The sequence below is a fragment of the Ahaetulla prasina genome, chromosome 4 (assembly GCF_028640845.1).
Source record: "Ahaetulla prasina isolate Xishuangbanna chromosome 4, ASM2864084v1, whole genome shotgun sequence".
Taxonomy (NCBI): domain Eukaryota; kingdom Metazoa; phylum Chordata; class Lepidosauria; order Squamata; family Colubridae; genus Ahaetulla; species Ahaetulla prasina.
In genome coordinates, this window is record NC_080542.1 from 29,667,207 (window position 1) to 29,677,885 (window position 10,679).

A 10,679-nucleotide genomic window follows, 5' to 3' on the forward strand; every position below is an offset into this window, starting at 1 on the left:
AAATTATCGGCCATTTATTAATAGTTTCTTTTAATTTCTTTTAATTGTATATACTCTGTATTTTATTTCGGCTGTACACCGCCCTGAGTCCTTCGGGAGAAGGGCGGTATAAAAGTCTAATAAAATAAAAAAAATAAAAAAAATAAAAATAAAATAATAAAATCTCAGTTTTTTAGTTAAACCTAAATGAGGGATAATTTCATTGAGCTTTACTCCTGTATCAGAAACTCATTGGAACATTTTCGTATCTTCAAAATCACTGATAAATTTACTAGAACTTTAAACAAACACTTCTAAAATAGAGACATAATTATAGAATGGTTTAGGTCATATATTACAAATTTCTTCTCTTGATGAGTTGCTCCCTGTTGTTTAGCTCTGGTCTAAAAAGAATTATGTAACATTTGGGGAAATATATGCAGACCAGCAACCCTGCACTGGAGGCCAAAATGGAGAAAACCTCCACAGCCACCATGTATTTGCCTTTGGTGCTCAGGTAGGATGGAACAAAAGAGAGCCACACACTGCAGAAGATCAGCATGCTGAATGTGAGACATTTGGCCTCATTGAAACTGCTGGGGAGATTCCTGGAGAAAAAGGCTACTGTGAAACTGGCAGCTGCCAAAAAGCCCATGTAGCCAAGGACACAGTAGAACATGGTAGATGAGCCTTCATTGCACTGGAGTATGATTTCCTCAATTTCTGAATGAATGTCAATGTCAGGGAAAGGGGGATATGTGAACAGCCACACTGTACAGATGGATGCTTGAATCAGGGAACCAGAAAGAACAATGGAGGTGGCCAGTCCTCTTCCCACCCAGTTCCTCATCCTGGATCCTGGCTTGGTGGCCATGAAAGCCAGGACCACAGTGATGGTTTTTGCCAGCACAGAAGACACAGCCACTGAGAAGATGATGCCAAAGCTAATTTGTCGAAAAAAACATATTATATATCCAGGTGCAACAAGGAACTGCAATGAGCAAAGAAAGCAGAGGAGGAGGGATACGAGTAAAACATAGGTAAGATTTTGATTGTTGGCCTTGACGATGGGAGTATGGTGATACTTCAAAAATGTTGCTAGCACTGCAAGTGTGCAGAAAGAAAGAAAAAGTGTCAGAATGACTAGACTTATTCCCATTGGTTCCTCATAGGATAAGAATGATATTCTTTTTGGAAGACACAAATCCTGGACCTTGTTTGGATATTGATCTTCTGGACATTTGGAACAGTCATCCATGTCTGGAATTTAAATATATCGGTATTAAATACATAAATATTTAAATTTCTATTTGAGTTCTGACAATATTTTATGACTATTATTATGACAGAGGCTTTTGATTTGCCTTCTTAAAAGCAAGATTGACACTGGCATTGCCAATCTGACTTTTTAGTGTTTGTATTTTAACATTCTTTTTTAAGGATTTCTATTTAATATTAGTAATTTATTAATGTTCAGTTGTGTGCATTGAACTAGTAAGTAAGTTTATTACAGCCATAGGCCAGAACAAATAAAAAAACACTCAGTAAATATACAATTAAAAAATCAAGAATAAAATAATACATATCAAATAAAATCTATGATAAAAACCAGTTATCTGTTATATAACTTAAAATTAAAATACTACCAACATCAATCATGTCTAGTACCATTCCTAAGATTAAAATATATGATCTCAACCAATAGGGTCCCTTCCTAATTTACATACATTTAGAACCGTCAGGTATGTGAGTAAATGTATTTTTCCCATAACTGTTATATATATCTCCAAAAAGTTGGCGTCAGTTGACATCTATAATTCAGTAACCAATTTTTTTCTTGTGGACATTGCAGCGACACAAAATTTTGCCATTGTACGTGTAGTAGCCAGATTTGAGTTTTGGAGGAGAAAGTCTACATAAATGTCGTCTGTCCTCCCTGGCAATCTCTCTAGTAAGGGGAGAATATATATTGATCTACATACTCTGTATAACTCACAGTACAACATGACATGTGAGATATCTTCGACTTCTCCTTTACCACATATACATACCTGTTCTGCTATTGGTGTTTTCTTATATCTACCCTGGAGAAGTGCTGAGGGGAGAATATTAAATCTGGCTCTGAAGAAAGGTATTCTTTGTTTTGGGGAGATCAGATCATTCAGATATCCTGCTGATTCCCACACACACTATTTGATTTTGTTCCTACTATGGAAAGACAACCTTTTTAATTTTTCTTGGAACCCCATGTCCCTCATTCTTTCAATTACCACTTGCTTGTCAAAGTCTAGGGACATTAAGAATATCGGTGAGAGCCCATAAGAGTCCAGCTTGTGATCTATTGCCTGTTTCCAGGGGGAGGGGAAGTTCTATCAGCACTAGCAGGGACAGTCCCTCTGGAAAGAAATGAATCTTTAGCCAATAGATGATCATCATCTTTCAGGCTCTTACCTGAATTTGGGACATACCTGTCTCAATTCTTAAATAGGCATTTGGAGTTCCTTTGGGTGCAGTTAAGATGGCTTGCAGGAATTTGGTTTGTATAGTTTCTAGCAAGTTTTTCTTTACAAGGATTCCTGCCTGTGCCCCATAAAGAATCTGCACCAATGTTTTGGCCTCAAAAAGTTTTAAAGCAGCAGATACTAATTGACCTCTGCTTGTATAAAAGAAGTGTTTAATAGCATTTGAGGACCTATTGGCTGCTCCAGGTGTGCCTTCCATGTTCCTTGCAAGTGGAAGACCACCCCTAGATATCTAAATGTCCTAACCTGTTCCAATCTGCGTCCTTCAATTTTCCAAGAGTATTGTCTTGGTCTTTTAGCAAAAACTAAAATTTTTGATTTATCAAAATTAAGGACCAACTTATTCTGTCTGCAGAAGCCAAGTGTTATCCTAATTGCTCTCTTCTATCCTATCGGAGTTTGTGGTATAATAGCAGCATCATTGGCATACAGAGAATCGGGATTTTACGCTGTGCTATATTAGGAAGGTGTAGATCAGGATTCCGTAAAAAATCAATTAGGGGATTAAAATAAAAGTTAAAAAGGGAAGCGGACAAGATGCAGCCCTGCCATACCCCTTTTTGAACCCTTACTGGGCCGGTTAAAATCCCTTGAGGATTACACCTCACTTTCAAGGTGGAGTTGGCATACAATTTTTGTATGAGAAAGAGGTGTTTATCAATTGTAGTGCATTTAGTTTCTCCCATAAAGTGTTCCTGGATAATGAATCAAAGGCCTGCTTAAAATCAAGGAAGGCCACGTAGAGAGAAGATTTTTTTTGTGTGCGTATATTTTTGCACTAAATGGTGGCATATCAGAATATGATCCACCGTAGATCTTCCTTCCCTAAAACCGGTTTGTTCATCCTTGATTATCCCCCTTGATAACCCCTCCTGGAGTTTATAGTTTAGGTGTTTAGCATACAATTTACTAATAACACACAGCAAACTAATGGGTCTATAATTACCAGGATCATTTCTATTACCCTTTTTATAGATTGGTATAATAATTGCTAATCCCCAATCTCTTGGCATATGGCCTGTTTTGTCTATATCTGTAAACAACGATGCTAAAAGTGGTGTCCACCAACTGATGTTATTTTTGATTATTTCTGGCAGGACATTATCAGCACCTGGTGTCTTATTAGCCTTAAGGGCTCAATCAATCGGGCTATCTCTTCTGGTGTAACAGGGGGCCAATAAGCAGTTTGGTCTAATCTAATTTGGCTCTCCTTGGTTACACAGTCGGGGTCTGTATATAAATCTCTAAAATATTCTTCCCAGGCCTAAATTGGTACCTGATTGCTTGGGGGGTAAAGGGGATTACCCCAATCCTCTGGTGATGTACCAAAAAAGGGATGTATTTTTTGTCTTGACTGAAACAATTAATCTCTGCCAATTGGCATAGATATTATGAGAGACAGAGAAATGCACAGTTTTAGAAATGAGAAGCTTACCCCAATGTAACAGAAATTGGGACTTTCAATATTATTTTTACAATTATATTAATGGCTTGGGGAGGTTTGTTAAACCAGAACCAATTTTAAATTCTTAATTCTTTGTCTGAGGTCTTCCAATTATTTTTTGGGGAGACCACACTGTGAACTGATGAAAGAATACAACTACAACAAATACAACTTAGCTTCCTGTAGAATCATAATGTAGCTTGATTCATGAAGCTTCTTACCTTTCTGGCTTGACATTTTCTCTTTGGGACATGGATGGCAATCGTAACAGCAAAATGGCTTTCCCTCCTGCTTTCTTTTGAAATATCCAGGGAGGCAGCTCTCAGTACATACTGAAATAGGTATCTTCTATCCAATAAATGAAATAAAAAGGAAAATGTTAGCATTCACTCAGATACTTGGAAAAGAAGATAGAAAAATCATTGGATTTTTAATATTTGGCAAATAATGAATGCTAATTCTACCTCCATTTTTTTCTTTATCATATCACCACCACCACCACCACCACCACCACCACCATAAAAATCAATCTTCATTCTATGTTTTACTTTACTGATTACACAAATTGTTTCTTCTAAACTGGGAAATATTTTATGCTTAAAGTATGTCCAGTGCTGAATTATTTTCCTGGCACTCAGGTTAATCAAAGTCTTCTTTCTGGACATGTAACCTTTCACAGTTGGGGCAATTAGATATTTTAAATACAGGCTGTCCTTGATTTGTGATAGTCATTTAGTGTCCATTCAAAGTTATGACTGACACACAAAAAGGTGCTTGTAAACCATTTCAAAGTACTGACAGCCATCCTTATGGAGTCCATATGCAGTCATATGACAATAACCCTTATTGTCATATGACTAAATTCATGCATTCAGCAATTGATCCACAGTAATAGATGTTTATAAAATCCAGTGATTATTTCACCATAATTTACAATATTTTTGCTAAAAACCAGTATTTATTTTCAATTGAAGCTACCACTTGTCCCATGACTTTCAACCAAGTAAGTTCTGAATGCAGGTGAATGGCACAATCAAGTAGCTGGCATTGTGTGCAGGAAGCATAGAATATAAGCTAGACCTTCCTCAGTCAAGATAGGCGATGTCACAGAAAGTTATGGTATATAAAAATGTTAAATGGCTATGGAAATTCTCAATCATTCAAGTCATGGTTGTCCCAAGGGTAATTTTTCAAGAAGCAACAGGACTTACTTGTTTTTCTTTGAAGACATTTCACTTCTCATCCAGATAATTCATTCCCATTTAAAACTGAAGAAGCTTCATGAATGAGAAACAAAATGTCTTCACCCCCGCTCCCAAATAAAGTCCAGCTGCCTCTTGAAAAAGGACCTTTACATATAAGAATTTTAAGGTATCTATTATATTTCAAAATCCAGACAGACGGGTGAGTTCTAACCAATCAACCTGACATTGTGATAATAGACTAGAAGGCAACGTTAGTCACAAACAACATACTACTACATGAATATACAATTACATTTCCCATTACATTCTTGATATGGACTATATGGCCACAAATGGAACCAATTCATATCACTAGGAAAGGTATCTCCAAACTTGGCTACTTTAAGACTTATGCATGTATTTTTGCAGTAGAGTTGCCAGTCCTAACTATGGTTGGTAAGTGAGGACTAAATATATCATCCCAAACAAAATCACCTATATTCAGAACTTACTTGGATGAAAGTCATGGGCCAAGTGATAGCTTCATCACGAACGTTGAACATTAGGCCTCCAGCAGCCCAGGGATCCAGCTTCCCAACTTTCACTCGAAGAACAGACTGGTTGGGGAATGTGACCCAGTTCTCAATATCCAGTCCGGTAACAAGTTCTCCTTTCTCATCAAAAGAAATTTGAACCCCAATGCTGTTGTTAAATGCAGTTTTTTTCAGAAAGAAGTGAAGCTGAATTTAGAAATAATTGAAAATATTTGTAAAATGAATAGAGGAGAGAGAATAAGAGAGAGAGCACAGTTAAGGTATGTGAAACTCTAAACAGTTTACACACGAGAGGATTACTTCTTATATGGTATGTTCCAGTGGCCCTCCAAGAACATTAGTTTATATGCCATTAATCAAAAATGATGATACTTTACTTATTTTTTAAAAGAAGAATAGAGGAGAGAGAGTAAGAGGGAGAGCACAGTTAAGGTATGTGAAACTCTAAACACTTTACACATTTCTTATTTGGTATGTTCCAGTGGTCCTCCAGGTACATTAGTTTATATGCCACCATTAATAAAAAATGATGATACTGTACTTATTATTTAATAATAAGAGAAATCTAGCCTCACACCCTAAGACCCCATAAATCTACGATATTTAATTCTGAAAAATTCACCAATTTTGGCAGAGAGTTGGTAGATCTGAAGCACTTGAGCCTATATAACACCCATTCATCTCAGGGAATATCTTCTTCTTTTCTTCTAATCATTCTAATCTAATTTTCCCCTTTTTAACCAGTCCCTTGTTCAACTTCTGCCTCTTCTTTCTCTCTACTGCTCATTCTTTTTCCTTCTTCAGCTCCTCAACTTAAATTGAAGAACTGCATTCATGACTTTGACTTTGGGGCTGATAATGTTTTTGGCAGAAATTATTTTGAATATATTGTAGAAGAATGGTCAGGAAAGAATTTAGAGGGGAAGAGAGTTTGGAAGAAAGGAAGAAACTACCTTGAGATTAACAATCTCCCCATTTAAAAAAAAAAAAGGATAAAGAAAGAACATCTGAAATTCCTATCTTTCAATTCACAAAACATTGTCATTTCTGATCGGCAATTGACATCTCATTCCCAGAATATTTGACTACTTCAAAATTACCTGCCATGGCTGTACATCCTGAAGATTAGGTTTCCTGCCACTCAACCTTCTTTTGTATGGTTGTTGAGCCACTTGTATGGCATGTAAAGCATGTGCCACAGCATATACTGCATTGTATATGCTGTAACTATGACTGGTCATCATCATTTCAAACAAGGCCCAAGGAAGACTCTCCAGTTTCTCTTTCCCAGTGCAGATACCCTCAGGATCATCATTCTCAGATGGGTCTGGAAATACACAGCCAAATGCCTGTTCCCATACATCTTTAATGAAACCATCTTGGGGAAAGAATGAGAAATGGTTTCTTGTCTCAAGAAAATGCTCAAATCCTTTAACTTCTTTTGAGTGAACTGCAAAGGACAACGCACCATGGAGAACTTGTATGTCCCAGCTCTTCTGATAAAAATATGATGCAAGACCCATTTGGGAAGCAATGATCCACACATTACCTTTTGGCTTTATAGAAACAAATTCTATTTCAGGCAGATATAACAACCATCTCAATTCTAAAACATATTTATCTTTGATTATCACAACATTAGCTTTGCTGTTAATGAAACGATGAAATATCTCCACAAACCATTTCAGACCATCATCCACATTGCTGATATAAATTGTCCTGAACTTCTCTAAGAAAGCAATACAGATACCATGAAGAGAAAACCAGGAAAAAATCAGTTGTTCAAATTTTTCTCCACCATATCCTTTCACAAGAATTCCAACCCAGGTCCACCTGAAGTGGACTAGCAGCTGAAGAATCCCCCTAAGATAAAAGTCTTCACCTGGAATCATGTGGTAATAGAAGGGGATATCAGTTTTACCATCCATACTTGGAAGAGGACCATATAGGAGCTATAGAAATGATAAAAAAAATAAACAAAACCAATATGTATCTTTTACAAATAAAGAGTTCCAAAATGTCTCCAAAATGTCTACACAAAAAAATATTTATGTGTATGCAATACTTGTAAGAGTAGTTTGGATAAATGATTATTGAATTCCCTTTTAATTGCACAACTGAATGATTCTCTGAATAACATTGTTTTATCCTTTGATAAATGCATATCCTTAAATACAGTTCACAGAAAATGAATATGAAAATAAATACATCTTCATAACCCTATCTGAAAATGCAAACCAAAGTATAGACAACATCATCAACACATCTTACCTGTGGAACTTTGAAAGTGCCTAAAATATCTTCCATATCAAAAGAAACACCAGGATCAAGAGTCCCGACAACTGATACAAGTTGGTTCAGAATGCCACACTTGTAGTTGGGAACAAATTGGTTCTGACTGGAGAAAAGTTCCATTGTGGCATGATATGTGTATTCTCCACCATAAGTCTCATAGATTCTGAAGCCCAAGGTGATGTTAGGTAAGAGCTGGAAGTCTTCATTGATCTTCTTCACAACAAATATCATGGTCAAAATATGCTGATAATATTTGATTAGGGCTCTGCAATGGGAATCAGATGCTGAATCAAATGAAATTCTACATTTAAAAAGGGCAGTCAAACTAAGCTCTGTTACAATAATGTTAACTGATAAATTGGTTATCATTCAGTTTTCAAGTAAGTGATTATTGACTTTTCATAAGTGTGTGCATTAAACAATTTTGATTATACAATATTTGCCATACAAGTAAAATAGACATTAAAATAGACATTTTTCTTTTGGTAGAATAATATTTTGTTGTAATTTAAAAGACATCAAAGAAATAATATGGAGTTTGGTGATGGTTTCCTTTATATTTCCTTAGAGGAATACCTAGCTTCTCCAGAATTGACAAAATATATTCTTAACAGCACCCCATTATTGCGTAGCAAATACATTGTAAATTTTTAAATTATAATGTTGTTTAATAAGCACTTCAAATATCCCACAATGTGCTAAAGTCTGTTAAGCAAAATCTAAAAGTTGTCCTACTATAAAAACAAGAGTAGCAAAATTTATTTGATGCAATGCCTTTATTAGTATAAATGTAAGAACGACACATAATTGTGAAAACAGAATTTCTAAAAAAATCACAAAAGCAGAATAAAATGTTACTAATTATATTCTCACAAAGAGAGGCATCATACATAATATTATGCCCTATTTATTTATTTATTGGTGCTCTATTTATTGATGTAAAATATGCTGCATCTCTGACTATTATACTAATAGTAATAATAGTACATATACTACTTATTATACTACTACTAATACTATTATTCCAATGTTATACAATTTTACTTGCTTTGAGATTCAGTTTGAGAAGCTGATCCTGTAATCCCCAGAAACAGGTAGAATCATGAAGGACTGAATAATTATTCCTATTTCCCCCACTTTTTTTAAGGAACGCATAATTTCACTCTTGCTTTTCTTAGAAATTAGAATTAACTAAGAGAATAGATTTATAAAAGAATTTTTATATAGATTCATACAATATTAGAAAGAAATTAATAATATCTTACAGAATTTCACCATCAGCAGATTTCTTGGGAGCCTCTTCAAAGTTTTCTACAACTCTATTTATGAAGATCAATGAAGTAATGCCACCAATAATGAGGTCACCTGGTTCAAAATATTTGTGATCAATCGGGATAGTATCTTGAATTCTACACATTATTGGTTGAGCCTCATAAAATGTATAAGGCAATAATAGGAGAATCAAAAAAATAATGGCCCAGTTTACAAGTTTCCTATCATTTCCATGTAATACTTATAAGACTCCAAGAATAAACAATTTTGAAATAAACCTCTCTGTTCCTCACATAACTCCCATTTGGTTCTGAACCTTTGAATAAAAATCATTCTGAGACATCATTCTAATAATCCCATATGCCTTAATTTAAACTGTCCACCATCTCTTACTGCTCATTCTTTCAAATAAGCATAAATTGTTCACCAGAGCTTTGAGAAGCAATAAAGTTAATAATAATATTTTTGATAATTATAAAGGAGGGGAGATAAGTGTCACCTTTAAGTTTACATTTCTCATTACATTTATGGAACTATAGATATGCTTCTCAATTCTAAACATATTATCACCAATTTTATCCATTAATCAAACAATGGAGCTGAATTGTCAAAACAGTCCTCAAATATTGAAGAATATGTTTGTGAAATGAAATGTGAGGCACAGAAAATATCAGTGAATATGTGATTGATTCAAAAACCAGGCCAAACATATGACAATCATCCTCATTTTAAAAATACTTTTAAAATACTTATAGAGTAATAGCAATAGCTGATGTTATTTCATTTCAAAACCAAACTTCTTAAAAGTCTCAAGTTATATCACTCAACCCCAGCCACTGTTGCTATCTCCTCTGTAACTAGTAGAGGATCCCCACTCCAGTTTGTGCATCAATCTTGAATTGAAAAATGCAGTCTAATCCGAGATTATCGATGATAGAGTCGATGATAGAGTCATGACTCTGAGCCTCATTGGCTTTGTGTCAGAGTTTCTTCCTCTCCAGCCTGGTCCACTGAGCCTCTGAGTACTAGAGGACCTCAACTGCCTGACTTGGAACAGGACAGTAACAGCCTCACTTGTCTCAACAAAGTTGAAAATTAGATAATGCTATGCTTTGCCCCTCTATAAGAATCATTTTCCAACTCCAAAGAATTGTCAACCTGTCTCCAACCTTCTCTTCCCTCTCACAGGATCATGCATGAAATAGATTATCTACACCCATTTCAGTTGAGATTCTGCCCTAAATATATGACTGAAATGGAAATGGCCTTATTGGTAGTCACTTGTGGAAACAGAAAATGGGCAGGGCTTCTGTCCTTGATATCCATGGACTGGCTCTGGAGATTGTGAAAGGAAAACACTGGTCACTTACTTCCTCTGAAACTAGTGTTCATTGGAACAAGAGGTCTGACTCCCAGCCCTGTTATATAG

At 35.5% G+C, this 10,679-nt stretch overlaps 1 protein-coding gene across 1 annotated transcript; it reads right to left on the reverse strand.

Moving 5' to 3' along the window:
* Positions 1-334: 334 nt before the first annotated feature.
* LOC131198126 (vomeronasal type-2 receptor 26-like) lies at positions 335-9,395 on the reverse strand. Its single transcript, XM_058182632.1, has 6 exons — positions 9,244-9,395; positions 7,955-8,243; positions 6,784-7,635; positions 5,642-5,869; positions 4,167-4,293; positions 335-1,239 (listed from the first exon to the last, which is right to left on the reverse strand). Exons 1-6 carry the CDS (start codon positions 9,393-9,395, stop codon positions 335-337), a joined length of 2,553 nt encoding a protein of 850 aa, XP_058038615.1.
* Between the last annotated feature and the right edge of the window lie 1,284 nt (positions 9,396-10,679).

Bases quoted from the DNA above. Each gene is read 5' to 3' on its own strand.
- LOC131198126 (XM_058182632.1), bottom strand. From the start codon at position 9,395: ATGTGTAGAATTCAAGATACTATCCCGATTGATCACAAATATTTTGAA. The intron at 4,294-5,641 runs GTAAGTTCTGAA...TTTATTGGATAG, and splicing joins GGCCCATGACTTTCATCCAA to AAGATACCTATTTCAGTATG. The intron at 1,240-4,166 runs GTAAGAAGCTTC...TTTAAATTCCAG, and splicing joins GAAAATGTCAAGCCAGAAAG to ACATGGATGACTGTTCCAAA.